We start from the raw sequence: 20687 nt of genomic DNA, 5'->3' as shown, positions 1-20687 counted from the left end.
TCAAACGACAACAATACAATGTTGTAAACATTAAAGTACAACCACTGTGAATCTAACTTCACAGTGGTTGTACTTTAATGTTTACAACATTGTATTGTTGTCGTTTGACGCGCTAACCTACATTGCTTAATGGGCAAAATGTTTATTCTAACAAATCCTTGTTAGAATAAACATTTTTGAAGTGCAAATTAAAAGGCATTCCATGTTGTGTGATATTTTGAATAGTGTGTGTAACTTATGTCAAAAGTGTAATTGAATATAGTTTGCACTTGGTTAACCCATAAACGTTTCCTTTTATGAAATGTGTTTTTTCTGTGGTCTGCTCTTTAAATTTAATCTCCTATATTACAGAAAATTGATTCTTGTGAGCTTTAAGCCATGTTACAATGTTGTTACCTTGTCAAAACAGACATGTTTGAGTAACTTTTTATTATTACTCTGTCTACATCTTCAAATTTCAAAATGTAATGTCATGAAGCATAGTTTTCAAGTTAACAGCTACTTTTTACCTTTTGTTCAATAGATATTGGCAATTCCAGGGGTAAAATCATCCAAATGATTCTAAGGTGTATGGAGTTTAAAAATACAGTGGAGCACTTCCTATATTACCACAGGACATCACAAGGTGGAACAGAGTGTTTTTTGTTTGAGAGAAAAACATGGGTGAATGAAGCAAATCAAACTCCAGGTATGTTTTTGACAAGAAAACAATATTATAACATAGATCAGAAAATAGTGTATTATGGGCCCTTCAACACAGCTTTTGGGAATATTTAATTCTGAATAAATTATTCAGTTGATTACAGTTAGGTGCTTTTACTTCCCTTGAGCTTTAAGTTTTCTCATTTCTTGCGTAGTGTCTGTATACCTTTTCTCTCATGCCTAGCTCAGCTTGTTTTAATTGACTTGCACATGCAGATTAGTCATTAGTTAGTCACCGTATTAGACTGTGCCCATCCATTTATTCGCGCCTTGCTCCCTCACTTCCTGCCTGCCCCATTTGTGCACGCTGGTGTTTGGTTGGTGTTGCCATGGCATCATATGGCCAGAAAGAGGCTTCACATACAGCTTGTGTTCTCTCCACAGAGCCCTCTGACGGGAGATTGAGAGGCTGTGACGCAAAACATGCAGTATATGAATGCGGCCTACGGACTGCTGCTCAGAAATCCGCTGCTGTGTAACAACCATTGTCCACATTTGTTTGCATTGTCCACATTTGACATGGGCCAATCACACACAGTCCTTTTGAAATGGAGACTGGTTTTGGCCAACTTAATGTGATAACATTTTTTGTTTTATTTTTTTTCAACTTGTAATTTTTAAAGGCAACATTTTTTCCGGAACGAAACTGGGATTTTCTCTCATATTATGCACTTCAATGGATACCAATGGTGGCACAGTAGTTAGCATGCAACCTGAGGAACAATCCTTTCATGTTCGTTACAGGTAGGGACCGCTTCAGTTTCAGTTGTTAATCGTATAGTTTTTCATAGTTATATAGTATAAATGCTAGATTGGCATCAGATCTTCGTTTATGTTTAACAATCTTGAATTACTCTATACAGAATAATTCAATTTTTCAATTCAATTCATTTATTTTTGTAACGCCCAAAATCACAACAACAGTTGTCTCGAAGGGCGTTCATGTTTTGGTTGATGGGGGAAACCGGAGTACCCGGAGGAAACCCATCCAGACACGGGGAGAAACATGAAAAACTCCACACAGAAAGGCCTGGTGACCCGGGGATCGAACCAACCTTCTTGCTGTGAGACATGAGTGATGGCACTCATCATAACTGTAGTATCCTTGCTGTTATTGTTTTAGTGTGAGTTTGACACAGCTGAGTTGTCAAAAAGTGTTGTCAGCCAGCTGTCTGCCCCAATCCAGGTAAATAGCCCCAGCAACAGGTGCTACCTGCCAAATTGGATGGGCTTCTTTTTCTTGTTTCAATATTTACGAAGCACTGAAAAATTAATCACCGCTTCCATTGTTGAGCACCACAAATGTCTGAATAGAGCAGCTGTTCTCTTAGGGAAAATATTTTACGAACTTTAATGTTATACCAACCTTTAATATAACTTTATTTTACTATCTCAATAAAGCCACTTGGCAGTTGTAATTTGTCTGTGTGCTATAGCTCTTATCTGAAGTGGCCAGGTCAGAAGAGAGAGCCTCAAAGAAACTCAAGCTGATTAGTCTCACAAATACTGAATCAGCTGTTTCCTTTGCTCGTACGCAAAGCTAATCCCACTATCGTATGTGTGGAGCATATTTTTATATCTGACGTCAATGGAGTCATATTATTGATACCATCATTAAGAAAGCATTAATTATTTGATTTATGAATGCTAGTATTGAGTCATATTTATTTTTGCGGTGGGAAACTAAGGTTGAATGGATATACAAGAGAAAAGTGGTGACTCTGGAAGTTTATTTTGAAGAGGTCGCTGGTAGATGCCTCTTAATTGTTCAGTCAGCTGCTGTTTTTGTTGTAAAGCTCAAAAAGCCAGCAGGTAGGCTAGTAACACTTCAGCTACTGTAACTGATAAATGCCTCATCAACAAGAGTGTGTCCTTGTAATTTAGGATTTAGAAATATGTTAAGCTGCTTTTGCTTGTATTTAGGACATCAAGATCATGTATGTCCTTGTTCACAAATTATAATGATTAGGGAATGATAAAATCTATTTATGTTGGATAAATTTAAAAAAATCTTCCCATTGCCATCGATAGTAACAGCAATAATGATGAATCAATGATGTGGTATACCTTCATTGTTTATTTTCAATGTTAGGTTTTTAATTTTACTCTGCTAAAGCAGCTTTGAATGGCGTAGAAATGTTTTGGCATGATGTAAACAGTCTATGTGAAACACTGATTGTAACATTTAAATGGTCCACAAAAACTGGATACAAGTGAAACACAACAACTGAGGGCATACGTTTTCCACTCTACTCATTTTTATTGTTTTATCATTTTAGTTACATTTTAAATTTTGCCCATTGAATTTAAGTCAGAGCGCTATTCCCAAAAGTTTGGTAAAAAGGATGTGTGACCACCCATAATAAACAGTGCATGCTAAACCCATTGTTCTTTTCACTGTTGGCGGAAGGAAGTAACTAAACAACATTCCCTGTTTGAGGGCTTTTGCCTAGAAAAAGTATGTTCAGGCTTCACTTTTCTGCAGGTTTTGAAGAGAGGAACTGTATTTGAATTGCTGAACTTGTCGCTAATGTCTGCATTGACGGTTGAAGAAGTGACCTTGTGTTGTGTGCTGTAGGATGGAGGTTTCCTGCCTGGAGTTGGCACTGGAGGGGGAGCGGCTCTGTAAAGTGGGCGACTACAGAGCGGGGGTCTCCTTCTTTGAAGCTGCCATCCAGGTTGGTACAGAGGACCTACAGGTGCTCAGTGCCATCTACAGCCAGCTGGGAAACGCCTACTTCCATCTACATGACTATGCCAAAGCTCTGGAGTTTCACCGGCATGATCTCACGCTGACCAGGTACAACAAGGAACAACCCCACAACAAAAGAATAGCATGACATATGGTTGATATTATTTACAGGGCTTAAAGTTGATTTCTGTCAATTGAAGAAATTAGGCAAACATTTCCGTCAATACATATGTTAAAAATATAATTTCTGCTCCTGCCTGACAGTTTATTGTGCCACTAAGACTTTGAACGGACCATTAACGTAATTTAACATAACCTCAAATGACACAGGCCTGGGTCGGTCCTAAACATGAAGAGAATAATTAGTGTTTCGGACACAAGCTGTATTTCTTTGATCCCAATCTAAACTCTCCACTTTCCGTCGTTTGTAAACAGCATGCAAGTAGCAGCGTAGCAGCTACCCTGCATCAATGCACAGGCACACTGGAACTGAAGCCCTGGGGTCCAGTAGTATAAGGAGTCCAGCAGTGTAAAGGGCCCATGTGCAAAGGGGAAAAAAAGATTATATGTATTTTATGGCTGTTAGGTGGGGCCCCCAAACGGCGATGAAATGGCCCCACGTTTTCGAAATCAGTTCCTTATTGCTTTCAGACCCACCACTCTCCATCTCTCTGCCTGTCACGTTTCACCAACATCAGGGCTTCCCTAATTGGTCCGTGCACTGTGAGAGCCACACAGAGCCTAAACCCGCCGCAGCACCACAACTCCTCGCATATCCCTGTACGTGGGTGCTCCCACATCCCACCGTGAGACCGCTCTGGTTATAGAGAAAAGTCTTACCTGTCCGCCACACGTCTGTGTCAATAGCGCACAGCTTGCATTCCACGTCCTGACTCTTGACCCATTATGCAGCGATTTTCTTTTTATCCATAGAAGCTACAGTTGAATAAATATAAGATGGATATGTTCAGTGCCATACTGTGGAACTGTGTAGGCAATTCAACATCTATGCAAAGAGAAAAAGTTCCCCTACTGGAAAAGTTATACAGTTTAAAATGCTCCAAAATACTGGAAATATGGTCTGTTTTTTAACAATTTCTTGTTTGCATGTAAGCTATTATCCATATATAGAACAACAAGAACCACCAAAAAATGCAAATCTGCGTGGCTGCCAATGTAAAAAAAATCTAGAGATGCTAGTGCATATTCAAATTTTTCTTTAGGCTCCCAAAATCCTTAGTCCACCACTGGACACAGCAAAGGGGTTAAACAGTACTTTTATTAATTACGTAGGTAAAAGTACATTTTAAGATTTCAGTCAAATTATTATTATTTTTGCTTTAACGCCTTGTGCATCTTGCAGAACAATCGGTGACCTTATTGGAGAAGCCAAAGCTAGTGGAAACCTTGGAAACACTTTGAAGGTTCTGGGGCGCTTTGATGAGGCCATAGTCTGCTGTCAGAGGCATTTGGACATAGCAAGGGACATAAATGACAAGGTTAGACAACCACATACGGTAATTAGTGAAATAGTGGCTCTTATCATTGTTCATCTTGAAGCACTGATGGTAAATTCTCATTTTGTGCTAGGTTGGACAGGCAAGAGCTCTGTATAACTTTGGCAATGTCTACCATGCCAAAGGCAAAAGTATCTGTTGGAGTGGGGCTGAACCTGGTGATTTTCCTGAAGAGGTTATGGAAGCTCTTGGAAAAGCGGCAGAGTACTATGAGTATGTATTAAAGAAGCCTTGAGACATTGAAGTCCAACCGCTAAAATAAATTTGTACACTTACAGAGGTAACTTGGCCATAGTGAAAGAGCTTGGAGATCGGGCTGCTCAGGGTAGAACCTATGGAAATCTTGGAAACACACACTATCTGTTGGGGAACTTCCGCAAAGCTGTTTCTTCTCATGAACAGGTTTGATTTTACTATATGTATTTGTATTTGTAAGTATGATTTTTGCGTATTTGCATAAAAGTCTGATCTAACTTTTTTTGTTTTTAGCGTCTGCTCATAGCAAAAGAGTTTGGAGATCGTTCAGCTGAGAGACGTGCTTATTGTAATTTAGGGAATGCTTTTATATTTTTGGGGGAGTTTGAAGTGGCAGCTGAACATTACAAGTAGGCATCTAAGTTTAAAACAATCTTTATAATGACTAACATTTGTATGATGCAGTATGTTGAGTGTGATATGTCTTCATGATTTAGGCGTACGCTGCAACTGGCAAGGCAGCTGAAGGACCGCGCTGTGGAGGCTCAAGCCTGCTACAGTTTGGGAAACACATACACACTTCTGCAGGACTATGAGAGGGCTATAGACTACCACCTCAAACATCTCATCATAGCTCAGGACCTTAATGACAGGTAATGGTTTCACATTAAAGACTATACCATATGCTTAAAATTGCACAAGCCTGAAATCGTTACTTAACATCTCTGTTCAAGTAAGAAGGTTTATAATTGTTGTATGACTGTATCGTTTTGTACTGTTCAAGGATTGGAGAGGGCCGTGCGTGCTGGAGCTTGGGAAATGCTCACACTGCTCTGGGAAACCATGACCAGGCCATGCACTTTGCAGAGAAACACCTGGAGATATGCAGAGAGGTATGTAGATGTAATGCAAAGTGATTAATGTGCTTTATAGATTTAAGATATTGACAAATGTATTACCTATACCTGTGTCTTATCTCTCCAGACAGGGGACAGAAGTGGGGAACTGACGGCTCGTATGAATGTGTCTGATCTCCAAATGGTGCTGGGTCTCAGCTACAGTACAAATAACTCAACTCTCTCTGACAACAAGGATGCAGACTACAACTCACGCGGTAACATCATCGATGGGGATATCGCTCTTATTTTCTTAGCTCAATTAATATTAACTAAATGATATGTCATTAAAGGAGCCAGACCCAGATTGAGTAGAAGACATAGCATGGAGAATCTGGAGCTGATGCCTCTCACCCCTGATAAACCAAATGTAAGAACAGTATTTAATGTATCAGATTGTCCATCCATCCATTTTCTTCTGCTTTATCCGGGGCTGGGTCACGGAGACAGAAGTCTGAGCAGGGAGGTCCAGACTTCCTTTCCACACACACATGATGAATCCATCAAGACAACATCATCTGCAAATAGCAGAGATGAGATCCTATGGTCCCCAAACAGGACACCCTCTGTTCTCTGACTATGCCTAGAAATTCTGTCCATAAAAACAATGAACAGACCTGGTGACAAAGGGCATCACTGGTGGAGTCCAGTGTGCACTGGTCTGACTTACTGCTGGCAATGTGAGCACAGCTCCTGCTGGTCGAATGCCTTCTCCAGATCCATATAGCACATGTGGACTGGTTGGGGAAACTCCCATGAGCCCTCGGGCACCCTATGGAGAGTACAGAGCTGGCCCAGTATTCCGTGACCGGGATGAAAACCATACTGCTCCTCCTGAATCCAAAGTTCAATTATTTGTTGGACTCTCCTCTCCAATGCCCTGGAGTAGACCTTACTGGGAGGCTTAGAGTGTATCTGATTGTGAGATTTTTTATTTTTTTTTATAACAATATTATATTTTAATTTCAAGGGTCAGAAGTGGAATAGTGATATCCTGACAAAACCATCCAAGCAGTCTTTGGGAAAGGGCTCCTCCAAGTTATTCTTTGTTAATCGTCTGCGAGGGAAGAAGTACAAGTCCGGTGGCTCTAGTAAAATCCTCCAAGATACAAGCAACACACTGGATACAAGTCAGGCTAATGTGCAGGGACCACAGAAGGTATGAAATACCTGGGTCATAAGTAACCATTTATTTAGTCATATTTAATGTTTTTACTTATTCTTTGTGTGTCATAGCGTTCAAGCCCCGAGACATTGGGAGATGAGGGATTCTTTGATTTGCTGAGTCGCTTTCAGAGCAATCGCATGGATGACCAGCGCTGCTCCATACAGGATAAGGGCAGCAGGCTATCCCTGAGCAGTAGCCAAGACTCACCACCCAGAACCCTGAGAAAATGTAATTATACCATTACATCAAGTCATGTGTGATTAAATTAAAAAAGACTCACATGCTTTTAACACTTAATTTTTGTTTCAAATTGTAGCAGTGTCCGAGTCTGCAAATGTGTCCTCTGTTCGCGGTCGTCGGTTGGAGGAGTCTGCAGCTCCCGGTGGAAGTCTCCCAGGTTTGAGGTTGAATCAAAACAGCAGCCAGGCTGTGCTTAGCCACTTAATGGCCAATGCGGACAACGCTGAACCTGATGATGACTTCTTTGACATGCTTGTCAAGTGCCAGGTATGTGCTATTAGCTGACTACATTTAAATAAAATACAAGTAGTAATCAGTTTTGAAGCCAATCCCAACCATTTGTTTCTCATCCAGGGGTCTCGTTTGGATGACCAGCGCTGTGCCCTGCCTGCCCCTCAAGTTCGTGGGCCAACTGTGCCAGATGAGGACTTCTTCAGTCTCATTATGCGCTCTCAAGCTAAACGTATGGATGAACAGCGTGTAACCCTGCCTTTGTCAACCAACATTACAAGACCTAGCTCCAATTAAACAGCAAAGCACTAAGTCAAAGCACTACATGGACAGCAATAACTGGTGTCAAGACCAAACAAAGCAAAGTATTATCAGTTTTCGACTATGTATTAAGTACTTTTGTGTTGTATTGATGCTCAAAAAATATCAGGGAAATTGTTTGGTCCAATTTTCATTTTGCCCTATTTGTTTCTTTGTATATATTGCACATTATCCCTTTTTAAATGATTCTGTCCACTGCCGCCCAACCACTCACTGTAGCCTCAGAAATGCTAGCTGAGCTAAAGCGCTCTTATGTAGCCAAGTGTGTGTGTGAACTTGTGTGGTCGTTTGAAAAGTGTTTTTAAAAATATATTTTAAGTGTTTGTTTAAAAAATGAATCATTATATGTACATTCAAATTACACTCTTTTGTACTATGTAATGATTAATGTCTGAGGAATAAAGCCTCATTTCGGTAAAAAAGAGCTCTTAACCTTTACAGTAAACACAAAATGGATCTTTTTGTAAAAGACAATTTATTGAACGTACCGGCAGTCAGACTTTAGCTAGCTTTAAATTAATTAAATTACTTTAAGAAACAATTAAAAGGACTTAATACAAATGCCACTGGCAGTTCAAAAACATAAATATCTACAATACACAAACACAAGATAAGTACACCTTTGCTGTTAAGTATTAGTTGGCCTTTCCATTACAATATTATACAGAAACATAAATATGCATATATGTAAATTAATCAATTTAGAACTAAATATAAAAGTGCAAATGTTTAAAGAATAAAACACTAAAATACTGGCTCTTAAAACAACTGTGCTTCAAGTCAGCTTCACTATGCCATCTACTGTTCATCTGAAGGTACTGCAGTACAGTAGCAGGAATAAACAAGCTTTCCCTTTGATGCTTACACAAGAACTGTCTTTCACTGCAAGCAAGTCAATGTTAAGACACTATAATAGCTTCAGCACAACACCCATTTATATTTTAGACTGTACAGGCAAATATCTATGTTTAAAGCTGCAATGAAAACATATTTTGTACTGGTGATGGTGAAGTGTCCAAAGACAGTGCCTTTTGGCTAGGACTGCTTAAAAACTCTGGATTTCAATGGGTTTCCAAAACGGCAGCATTACACATAAAATAGATTACACTTTGAATCAATATTTACTGAAAAAAACAACAACTCTGAATTTAGACAGAAATAAAGGCACCAGTCATTACAAAAGCTATGTCCTCAGGATTTGTCAGTTAAGGTCCATGCATCAGACCACATGTAAAACTAAGGTAAAATGTAAAACTAAACTTTTCTAAATTAATTTAAAGCAGAGCATGCAATGTATGTTATTAATTAATCCCAGGGGTTCCTCACTATTCCTGTTATGCATACCTGCGCAACTTCTGGCTTGGGCTAAAGCAGTGTGTTAAAGGAGAGTAGATCAGCATCTTTATACTTCCTATGTCCCATCTCGGATGTCCCTCAGTCCCATGTTCCTCTGTTGGTGTGCATTACTGACTGTGTGTCCAGAGTGTGACAGTGCGGTCCGCAGAGGAAGAGAGGAACGACAGGTCTGTAGTGTGCCATCGACATTGAATTACTTTGTCTCCATGTTCACCCACCACAGTCTGAGGCAGAGGCTTCGTTAAATCACCTAGACACGGACACACAAACACAAAATGAAGAAATAAATACAATTTTGGAAATACCAAGTGAGCCAATGATACACCATTACATTTTTGCATTCTTGTAATGCTAATGCTAACCACTAGACCTACACCAGCATAGTTTTTGTTACTTTAGACAAATTCAAGTATTTTATCAAGTTAACAAAATATACTGTGATTTTTATACTTTGAACTTGTTGCTATTTTACTGGTAGGACTTTACACATACCTTGGAGGTTAGCAACCATAACTTTAGTGTCATAAGAGCCAGTGAGGAGGTAGTGCGCTCCAGGAGAGAAGCGCACAGAGCGGACATCACTGCTGTGTGGACGATACACCTGCACAATACGCCCCCCTCTGATGTCGTACAACATGCACGCGCTGTCCTCCTGCCCTGTTGCTAGGAGACGAGCACTTGGATCAACTGCAACAGATGCGACAGGACTCCCTGTACAGTGAAAAAGAATGGATTAAAGTATGATCTAGTGATATTGGATCATAATTTATTCAATATATGTAGAACTACACAGTGAAATGGTCTTGGCCGATAAAAGACATGCAGATTAACCGACATTCACACACTACAAACTGGACACCTCCCATCTTCCCTTAAAGCTGCTGTCATCCATCCCATCCTAAAGAAGCCCTCATTAGATCCAGAGGTGCTTGCCAACTACAGGCCTATTTCAAATCTCACCTTTCTGTCAAAGTCCTAGAGAAGGTAGCAGCCTCTCAAATTCAGAACTATCTCAAGCGAAATGGCTTGTTTGAGAGGTTCCAGTCAGGCTTTCGTTCAGCCCACAGCACAGAAACAGCTTTGCTCAGGGTGACAAATGACCTACTGATGACAGCTGATGCAGGTTCACCATCTCTGCTCATTCTCCTCGACCTTACAGCAGCGTTTGACACTGTGGATCATACCAATTCTCTTGAATCGCCTCCACAACACCATTGGCTTGTCGGAACAGTGGTTCCAATCCAACCTGTCTGACAAGACTGAATGCGTTCTGTTGGGTGGAAGTAAGTCCAGGCTTCTTCCTGTCACATGTATTGTTCCACAGGGGTTGGTTCTCAGCCCCATCCTTTTTACCATCTACATGCTACCCCTCGGTCATGTCATTAGCAGACATGGGTTGTTCTTCCACTGTTACAGTTGGATCCACATAAAACATCTGTGCAAGACATCATTTCATCTACGGAACATCTCCAAACTCCGCCCCCTTCCAAACCTCCCACACGCAGAGAAACTTGTCCACACCTTTATCTCCTCAAGGTTGGATTACTGCAATGGACTTTTTTGTTGGGATTCCTGTCAAGGACATTCAAAAACTGCAATACATTCAAAACAGCGCTCCCAGAATCCTAATGAAGGTCAGGAAATTTGAACATATCACTCCCATTCTTAAATCACTACTTTGGCTCCCTGTTTCATCCCGGATTGAGTATAGAATTCTTCTGCTGACCCATAAATGCATCACTGGTCAGGTGCCACTGTATTTGCAAAACCTGATCACTGTACAATCCTCAAACCGCACCCTCAGATCTACAGGCAGCATGCTCCTCCAGGTCCCCCCCACATGGCTCCGTACAATGGGTCACCGAGCCTTCTCTTCAGCTGCACCGCGACTGTGGAATTGCCTCCTTGCCTAGCTGAGAGCCACACAGAGCCTGGACTTTTTAAAAGCTAATTTAAAGACCTTTTTATTTAGAAAAGCTTACTGCTGATGTTTTTAGCTTTTAGCAATTAGTATTTTAAAGTTATTTTTATTGTAGCATTCTGTTTAATGAAGAGTGCATTATAAATCAAATGTATTATTATTACCGGTATTATTATTATTATTATTAATAATAATAATAATATTACAATTTTAATATTGTATTAAAAAATAAGTCATACCTGATCCATGAAAAGCAGTTCCCACGACACGGACACAGCTGGGCACCCTAAGATCCCAGAATCGCACGGTTTTGTCCTGAGATCCAGAGGCAATCATCCACCCTCCCCATGTGTACAGTGACAAAATGTGCCCTAAATCAAAACACTGACATTAGACATAGATCCTAAACTGAAAAAGAAACCATGAACAGGCCCATACCTGTGTGCCCACTTAGGGCGTGTAGTCCCTGACCTCTCTGACAGTCTGTGGTGTAGATGTTACAGTCTCCAGCTCCTGCACTTATGAGGATGGCCCCACCACTTTCAGGCCCCTCCATAAAAGCCAAGTCTCGGATGGTGCCGTCATGCATGCTGAACTCCAGGTCTGGGCCTGGATCACAAACAAAGAAATCAATAGTAACATAATGAGTTCCACTCATTAGAGAGAGCAATGGGTCTCATTCATGAAGTGTTCTTACGAACAAATTTGTACTTAAGGCTTTCTTGTGAGCACTTTTGGTACTCGCAAAATGTTTTAACTAAAAATGTTCTACTAGGAGAACAAATCCTTGTTCTAGGACAGTCAGAAACACTCATAAGAACAAAAATTGTAGTTTTAGAATATTATTACTCTAATAATGTAACACAAAATTCAAATTCCCTCATGATTCTAAGTTATATATTTTCTTACAGTATTTCTTACAAAAATATTACTGTGTGATACAATAACATTTTTGAGGTGTTTGTTAGACCTAATAGACCACATGCTCAATAAGATTTTATACAGGCTGCAGTGACAGCCTCAGCCTGTCCCAGCCTCAATGCTCTCCATATGGGCCACAGTTACAGCCCTGCACGTGGTCACTGCCCTGGACTCAACACCCCCGCACCATCATTACCCCCCCATGACGCGAGTGCACTCATATGCGCCCCCGCCCCCCTCCCTTCCTATTTGCTGAAAACATGATAAATAAGCTATAAAACTTGGTGACTTAAATATTAGACATTTTAAATCTCTACTGAAATGGTAAAAGAGCCGTGGTCTGTACACACACTCCACCTGACTTCCTTGTTCACTCTCCCTTGCGGCCTCAGATGGTGTAATGCCAATCCTATATTGACCATATCTGTAAGTTTAGAGGGTATTTCTTAGTAAATACATATTCATTTTCATGTAAATAAAATGTGAATGAGTGTCGTGGTATTTGGATGTTGGTGAATTAGGTACAACTGTCATTTAAGAAATCTGACTGCTTCAGAACACGTTGTGAATCTAGCAGAGAGTTCGCACAGTCTTCTTAAAGTGGAAGTTACAAAATTTTTTAGAAAACATTCATGAATGAGGCTCAGTGTGAGTACATGTAAGAAATAGTGTGGCTGACCTGTGGCATTGCACGTTTCTGCACTGAAGGGCAGCACTTTGACATATTTGTCGTTTGAGCCGGTGGCCAGGAGCTGCCCGCAATGACTCCAGGCTACACAGTAGATGGAGCCTTTGTGGTGCTTGTTTCGTTTGAAGCGCACAGTCGGGGCCTTCACTGGGCTGGACCCACTGAAAATACAAGCATATGTAATTTTTTACTTATTTAGATTCACCACACGCAAAATGCAATACTAATACTAATTGTGCATTGATTTACAAACACTATGGCTAAGTAACTTATTACAGTAGTAGTCCATTATACCTTTTGTCAATTGTTTCAGGGTAAGCACACACTCGTAAAGTTTTAGAGTTGGACCCAACAGCATACAGTGCCCCGGATGGATGAAAGGCGACAGCACGCACAGCCTGAGAATCTTCTAGAGTATGCACTGGTACAAAAAGGGCTTTTGATTTGTCACCCTAAAACAAAATATTGAATACAGTTTTTTTTTCTGTGGAAAGGAAATATGGTATATACAGTAGTACAATAGTGGTTTGTTAGAATTCTTACCTCTTTACTTCTGGTCATGGAGCTGAGAGAGTCTCCTTGTCCTTTGTGTTTTTGTCCACTGTAACAAAACAAAAGAAAGTTATGTATGTATGGAAAGTTTAAAGTCTCATTTATTCTGTATAAATTTATATATAAAGAAACACAAACCTTTGTGTAATGACAGGGGATTCAGAGGGAGGTGGGACAGTGCGGCCCCCTGCTGTGCGTTGTGGAGTACTGCTGATCACTTCACCTCCTTGGACCCTGCCTGGCTCTGGGGTCACAGATGGGGGGTTGTTATTGTTCTCAGGCCCAGGGGAGTTTCCATTCATATTATATTGTTGGGTCAAAGACTTTACGTCCTCCCCTAAATTCTCCATCCCCACATTGAGCTCCTCCAGCTTTTGGATGGATCTGAAAGCACCAGACACAATTACATATGTTGAATTAGGTTTTAACTCAAAAATGGTTTCAATACAGTGTAATTAGTATTAGTTTGTTATGTTATTTAGAATTACTCTCTTAAACATCTCTCAATCCTATCTTTTAAGGTTAATAAATTATAATTCTGTTGAATACCCAGGTAGGACCTCATAGTAAGATATGTAATCAGATTTGTGCAAAATATATAAGATAATTAAAATTGGAGTTTAAGGACAAAAGCCACTTTCCTTTCACTAAATGTGTTATAACAAAGGCAAAGATCCATGTTTAGGCATAAATTTAGCATGTCAATGTGCACCTTAAAAATAGGGGGGGGGGGGGGGGGGGGGGTCCTATCCCAGATGGTGGAGTGAGGATTTGTCCAAAGCCACCTGGGACTGACTGAAGAATACATTAACATCATAACACCGTCTATATTTCTGGTCATGCACCTAATCTTCCAGTACTTAACTACAACAAAAAAAGTATCTAGCAGACTCAGATCGAGAAATATTTGCTATTGTTGCCCTGATTGTTAACTCCAAAACAAATGCTGTGTTTGTGTTAGGAATCTATTGTCAGCAAATGCATGTCTTTCAGTGCCCATACCTGTTTAGAAACTTCTCAGTCAGACTGTGCTGCATGTCAGTGGGTGGAGGGTCCTGCTGCACCCCTCCCTCGAGGAGCATCTGCTGGTACATCTGTCTCTGCTGCTGCTTCTGCTCCAGGTGCTGCTGAACACGAAGGCGCTGTCTGTAGAACTCCTCATACTTCTCTGTGGAGTCACGGAGCTGAGGGAAAATAGTGTGAAATTATAGGTGCCGCTTTATAATAACTACACCTTACTTAGCCTTAACTAAGCTTGCACAAAAACTTAAGCCTGAATCAGTTTGTTCATTATGAGTTAAGGGGTAACATTTACTAAGCCTGAATTATTCTAATTATTTGTTTGTGCTTTTAAAGGCTATTCATAAATCATGAAAAGTATTGCCAAATTATATCTTTGGAAAGTTGTATGTTGTGAGTTTGTGTAGTTTTATAATGGCTCTACAAGTTGGTTTTGCCCCTTCATATCCAGGAAAAACACTGCAGCGCTCACTTTTGGTTTTCACTTTTATAGTTTAGACAATATGTTTATTCCTTTCACAAGTATATTTACCATCTCATTGAATAACATTAACAATCACATTTTGCATTTGTGTGTTTGATTAAAGTTAAGTCCCAGTGAACTCTAACATCCCCAGAGACAGAGGCATTTCTAAAATAAGCCATATAAAAATACAATATAAAACAACAGTGTTTGGCCAGCTACTATACCGGTCACTTCCCTTCTCTGTCTTTTACATCCTGTCTAAAGAATCTGATGGGGAAACATGGGAAAAACAAGAATGCTGAGGAGGGAGAGAGAGGCGTCCTCACAGTTTTGGACCAGTAAACGGGTGAAAGGAACAACAGGGCAGACGACAAGTGAGATTACAATGGCCCCAAAGTCTGCTCTCAATCGGGGCCTCATTTGTGTCTCTATGGAAACAGGGAGGGCAGGACAAAGCACTAAACTTAAACTAAGCTGCACAGTGAGCTCATAATAGAAAGAATGAGACTGACAGGAAAATGTATCTCAGGGCTATGTTTACAGACATCTCAAGGCAATAATAAAGACTCATGTTGAAGGTGCTTATTAAGTCCCACCGGGAGTAATTCCCCATGTTGCTGTCTGTGTAAGACAAAACAAAGTCGAAAAAACAGTGCACACCATAGAAGGGTCAAGTAACACCAACCATCCCCGGACACTCGCTGTTGACTACATGATGACACATGAACCAAAAATAAAACTGTATATTTGTGAAGAAAGGATATACATGGATTATGTTAAAGGGAAGTTCAGATGAAGTGAGGCCAGAATGTAAGCAATATATGAAGATAAAACAGGGAATATCTAGGCCTGTCACAATAATTCCAATTATTGACTTATCGTTCAATACATTAAAGCTAGAACAATATATTTTTGGGTTTAATATTTATTGTGTCTACATTTTCTTTGCAATAATGGGGAGATTTGTGATAATTTTGTTGTAATACAAAAAGATTTTAGCTGTAGGCCGTTGAAAAAGTAACTCTTATGACTAATTATTTCAGACCTTTTAATATTATTGTCCATTTTAAAATTAACTGTCATTATCCTGCTTTGTGTCAGTAGCATGAAGTAGTTTCAATGTTATCGCTTATTGTGATATTTTTCTGTAGCAATATGTCATGCTTCAAAATTTGTTATCATGACAGGATTAGAAATATCCCTACATTTCATCTCCGATCTTGAGTTCGGCTTGGCTAGCTGGAGGATAGCCTATTGTGCATGTTTTGGGGTGATGGGGGAAACGTGACTGCCTGGAGGAAACCCAGTCATAGGGTGCATGGGGAGAACATGCACAGAAAGGCCCCGGAGGTTCAGGGGTCAAACTCGAAACCTTCTTTCTGTGAAGCGCGAGTTCTAGCAACTCTAACCACTGTGCCGATAGTTTATGTCTTAAATTTTTACACTAATACAAGCAATACGAATCGCATAAAAATAAACATGGATAATGATGAGTAACTGAACAAGCAGAGAAGAAGAGTGGTGTACCTCGTTTCTGTCTGCAGAGCCCGGTGACGGAGCCTCCTCTCCTGGAGCTGAGGCCGGGCGTGTGGTCGGAGTGCTGCCAGAGCTCAGCATCTTATCCACGGGAGTTTCTGTCCTCGACCTTTCCGACAAAAACAGCTTAATATTATGTTATCTAGAAAACTCCTGCAGAAATGTTGGACCCCACGTTTACACTACACTTTTATGCAATTACATAGTGTTTATTATAACTACTACTAATTACTAATATAACTAAATGTACCAGTGCAGTTATCCTAAAAAAAATCCCTTGCACACATGGACAGGTGTTTTCCAAATCGATGACATGAATGGACAATGTACTATAATATGTATCATGTTGAGACTGAGATGAACACTGCATTAGTGTTCTGTAAAACACTAAGCTGACATGAGTTTCAAGCACTTACGTTTCAGGGGATTCCTCAAATATACTGTGACAGTCGGAGGTCTCCATCATGAGACTGCGGCTCAGGCTTTGCCCGCCTGCTCCAGGATAATGAAAGTTGGCAAATGAGTGAGACATGGGAGACACACCTTTCCCCACTCCTGTCTCCCCCCCTCCTGCCCTCTTCTCCTGTCCCGAGAGCCCATATGACAGACCGTCCAGTGCAGGATTCAGAGAGCGGGACATGTATGTGTCTGCAGACTGGGGGCGCCGCAGTGGAGAGGAGGGGTAGGGAGACAGTTTGCTGATAAGAGGGGTAAGGAGGTCAGCATAGCCAGTTTTCACAGGCTTGACTAAGCGGTCCACGTGGATGTTGAGCTGTTTCTGCTCAAAGGCGCAGGTGAACACATTGTGAGACAGATTCTGCATCCAGGACAGAAGAGACAGGTCCAAGTCATCACAGCCATTTCCACACAGCATGTCCACTCCCAGCAGTACCTCGCTCTCTGTGATCTCTTCCCCAGTTGCCTTGCTCTGGACAAGCATTTTACCAAATTTAGAACCATAAACACTTCAATATCAACTATAAACTTAATGATAATGCACTGGCAAACCAGTTATATTTTAACCTGGCAAAACTCCACACAACACTCGTAAAGGACTCCCTTCAAAAGCAGCTGGAACAGTCGGTCTCCACTGGCTTTGAATCCAGCTTCACTTAACTTCCTATCTGCAGGGATGAACTCTGCCACCATCATGCAGGCCTCTTCAAAACACTGAACTCTAGCCGTGCTGGGATTCCAGTCCTGGAAAATTGTAAAGGTACAAAATAAATACAGGTCCATGTGAAACAGAACAAGAAGAATAAATGTTCATTCATAGAAAAATCTAGTCTTGCCTTGAACTCAGCGTGATTGGTCAGTCGAGGCAGTGTGAGCAGCAGACACAGTTTACTGTAGTCATCTTTAGAGGGACAGAACTCCTCGAGGGCATGAAGACATTTTACAGCTTCCTGCATGGTGAACTCAAGCTGGAAAACATAATACAAAAAAATGTAAAATTTAATCTAAAGCTTATGTAACAGCTACTACATAATGTCCCCTTCATACAACAGATTTACTTCAGAGCTTATTGCCCTGCACTCCGTCTTCACAGATGTCCAGAGAAGTCTGACCTGATCCTGTTAATAGAACGTGATAGTTCTGGAACAGCCATGTGATAGTAAGCTAGAGCTAGTCTAAGAAGATGAGCAGTGGATAAGGACCTTCATGATCTTTTGTGTGTTCATGTGGCCTGTTATCTGATTTAAATGGATTCAGAATCCATTCTAATGAATAAAACCCTTACATTTTGTGGTTCATCCTCTGCAGACATAGCATTATTTACACAAAGAGCCTCCAGAAACTTCTGCTTTAGAACAATGTAGCGGAACCTGAGGACCAGGACAGGATAAATTAGAAGAATTTACAAAATATAGTATATCTGCTAAAATGTTATATAGTAAATGTTTTTTGTAATCAACAGACCTTTTTCTGTCAAATTTGTCCATGCATTCCAAAGGCTGGATAAATTGCAAGACCTCATCCCACTGTCCATCAAGCACCAGTTGCCTTTAAAACACACACACAAATTACATTGGAGGCTAAGTGGTCACAACAGGAGTGCCTACATTAAAATGTTACTAAATTATAAATGTCCAAATATGGTGAATACAGTAGATTTCAAATCAAAGGGTCAGAGTTTATATTTTTCCATCAGTATAATCATTTAATCATATCATTTGATGTGAGGGACCCATGTTATACCTGAGAAAGAGCATGTCATCAGAGTACAGTCCATTGATGACCCCGCTCTCCTTCTCCAGTGCCAACATGCTGATGTGCAACTTTCTGGAGTTTAAGAAGTCCAGGATCACCTTAATAATCTCCACCTCCTTCACATTGATGGTTTCTTCTGCCGTCATGGTGTAGACGGGCTGACAACAACCAAGGACCACTCTGGACATATTCAACAAGAAAGATGCTAGAAATGCTGAGTAAACCTGCTCACATGATCACAACATTTTAGTTTGGGGCTAGTAAAGATACAGACATGAAAAAACATGTCAACGTCTGAAAACTATATACTCTGGTCGCTATAAACATCATATAATGTACATTTAGAACTGTGAGACTGAAGAAACAAGCTTATCCTTCTATAACAACATCAAACCAAACGCATCACTGCGGAGCTGCTAACATGTTAGCAACACTGGCTTTAGCCACAAGTCAGTGTCTCACAGGATTAACCAGCTTATTTAGCTCACAAAACTAGTAGGATTAATAACTAGATAATAATTAGATTGATAAAACACGGATCGTGTAAAGCAAAGCTAAATATCAGGCTAATTTCACTGTAGCTAATCAGGCCAAACAGAGCGAGGCATCACCCGCCTGTCCGCGCGGGCGGGGCGCACACTGGGCTCCACAAACACGATCTGTCTTTAAATAAGAAAGAGAAATAAAGATCACCTGTTAAAATATATACATGAGGTAATAACGCAGCTCCCCGACAGAACCCGCGCTGCTCACAGGCGCTGTCACGGCGGAATATGTCTCCGACTCCGGCTCCAGCTCCAGCGGGATGTTTCTGCGGCGAGCGCGCTGCAGCTCTGCCCTGCCCAGTCTGAGAACAGTCCACAGTCTGAACACAGTCCACACTCTGAGCACAGTCCACAGTCTGAACACAGTCCACAGTCTGAACACTGTCCACACTCTGAGCACTGTCCACAGTCTGAACACAGTCCACAGTCTGAACACAGTCCACAGTCTGAACACTGTCCACACTCTGAGCACAGTCCACAGTCTGAACACTGTCCACAGTCTGAGCACAGTCCACACTCTGAGCACAGTCCACAGTCTGAACACTGTCCACAGTCTGAGCACTGTCCACAGTCTGAACACTGTCCACAGTCTGAGCACAGTCCACAGTCTGAACACAGTCCACAGTCTGAACACAGTCCACAGTCTGAACACTGTCCACAGTCTGAGCACAGTCCACAGTCTGAACACAGTCCACAGTCTGAACACAGTCCACAGTCTGAACACTGTCCACAGTCTGAACACAGTCCACAGTCTGAGCACTGTCCACACTCTGAGCACAGTCCACAGTCTGAACACTGTCCACAGTCTGAGCACAGTCCACAGTCTGAGCACAGTCCACAGTCTGAGCACAGTCCACAGTCTGAACACTGTCCACAGTCTGAGCACAGTCCACAGTCTGAGCACAGTCCACAGTCTGAGCACTGTCCACAGTCTGAGCACAGTCCACAGTCTGAACACTGTCCACAGTCTGAGCACAGTCCACAGTCTGAGCACAGTCCACAGTCTGAGCACTGTCCACAGTCTGAACACAGTCCACAGTCTGAGCACTGTCCACAGTCTGAACACAGTCCACAGTCTGAGCACTGTCCACACTCTGAGCACTGTCCACAGTCTGAGCACAGTCCACAGTCTGAACACTGTCCACAGTCTGAACACTGTCCACAGTCTGAGCACAGTCCACAGTCTGAGCACAGTCCACAGTCTGAGCACAGTCCACAGTCTGAGCACTGTCCACAGTCTGAACACAGTCCACAGTCTGAGCACTGTCCACAGTCTGAACACAGTCCACAGTCTGAGCACTGTCCACAGTCTGAACACAGTCCACAGTCTGAGCACTGTCCACAGTCTGAACACAGTCCACAGTCTGAGCACTGTCCACAGTCTGAACACAGTCCACAGTCTGAGCACTGTCCACAGTCTGAACACAGTCCACAGTCTGAGCACTGTCCACACTCTGAGCACTGTCCACAGTCTGAGCACAGTCCACAGTCTGAACACTGTCCACAGTC

At 41.4% G+C, this 20687-nt stretch overlaps 2 protein-coding genes across 3 annotated transcripts in view; one reads left to right on the top strand and one right to left on the bottom strand.

Moving 5' to 3' along the window:
* The window catches only part of LOC117385784 (G-protein-signaling modulator 2-like), a 36251-nt gene extending 27855 nt beyond the window's left edge, over positions 1 to 8396 (top strand). Inside the window, exons 1-14 of one of the 2 annotated variants that reach the window (XM_033983109.2) lie at positions 1025 to 1446; positions 3281 to 3502; positions 4758 to 4893; positions 4985 to 5124; positions 5190 to 5313; positions 5401 to 5516; positions 5604 to 5759; positions 5891 to 5999; positions 6091 to 6220; positions 6296 to 6372; positions 6973 to 7161; positions 7239 to 7398; positions 7487 to 7677; positions 7765 to 8396. In XM_033983109.2, the coding sequence (XP_033839000.1) occupies positions 1379 to 1446; positions 3281 to 3502; positions 4758 to 4893; positions 4985 to 5124; positions 5190 to 5313; positions 5401 to 5516; positions 5604 to 5759; positions 5891 to 5999; positions 6091 to 6220; positions 6296 to 6372; positions 6973 to 7161; positions 7239 to 7398; positions 7487 to 7677; positions 7765 to 7938 (1992 nt within the window). In that variant the 5' untranslated portion in view covers positions 1025 to 1378 and the 3' untranslated portion in view covers positions 7939 to 8396. Of the gene's footprint in view, positions 1 to 1024; positions 1447 to 3280; positions 3503 to 4757; positions 4894 to 4984; positions 5125 to 5189; positions 5314 to 5400; positions 5517 to 5603; positions 5760 to 5890; positions 6000 to 6090; positions 6221 to 6295; positions 6373 to 6972; positions 7162 to 7238; positions 7399 to 7486; positions 7678 to 7764 lie in introns of those variants that run through there. The other variant, XM_033983110.2, reaches the window with a different exon arrangement.
* A 335-nt stretch (positions 8397 to 8731) lies between these two features.
* Positions 8732 to 19477, bottom strand: LOC117385620 (WD repeat-containing protein 47-like). Its single transcript, XM_033982915.2, has 17 exons — positions 19327 to 19477; positions 18622 to 18813; positions 18343 to 18426; positions 18164 to 18248; positions 17715 to 17846; positions 17446 to 17622; positions 16839 to 17350; positions 16414 to 16531; positions 14403 to 14584; positions 13539 to 13784; positions 13392 to 13449; positions 13143 to 13300; positions 12840 to 13009; positions 11678 to 11848; positions 11479 to 11610; positions 9811 to 10029; positions 8732 to 9568 (listed from the first exon to the last, which is right to left on the bottom strand). Exons 2-17 carry the CDS (start codon positions 18777 to 18779, stop codon positions 9426 to 9428), a joined length of 2745 nt encoding a protein of 914 aa, XP_033838806.1. The 5' UTR covers positions 18780 to 18813; positions 19327 to 19477; the 3' UTR covers positions 8732 to 9425.
* Between the last annotated feature and the right edge of the window lie 1210 nt (positions 19478 to 20687).

The sequence above is a fragment of the Periophthalmus magnuspinnatus genome, chromosome 17 (assembly GCF_009829125.3).
Source record: "Periophthalmus magnuspinnatus isolate fPerMag1 chromosome 17, fPerMag1.2.pri, whole genome shotgun sequence".
In the NCBI taxonomy this organism is placed as follows: domain Eukaryota; kingdom Metazoa; phylum Chordata; class Actinopteri; order Gobiiformes; family Gobiidae; genus Periophthalmus; species Periophthalmus magnuspinnatus.
Note: the sequence above shows the minus strand (reverse complement) of the source record. Positions and strands in the feature narration are given on the sequence as shown.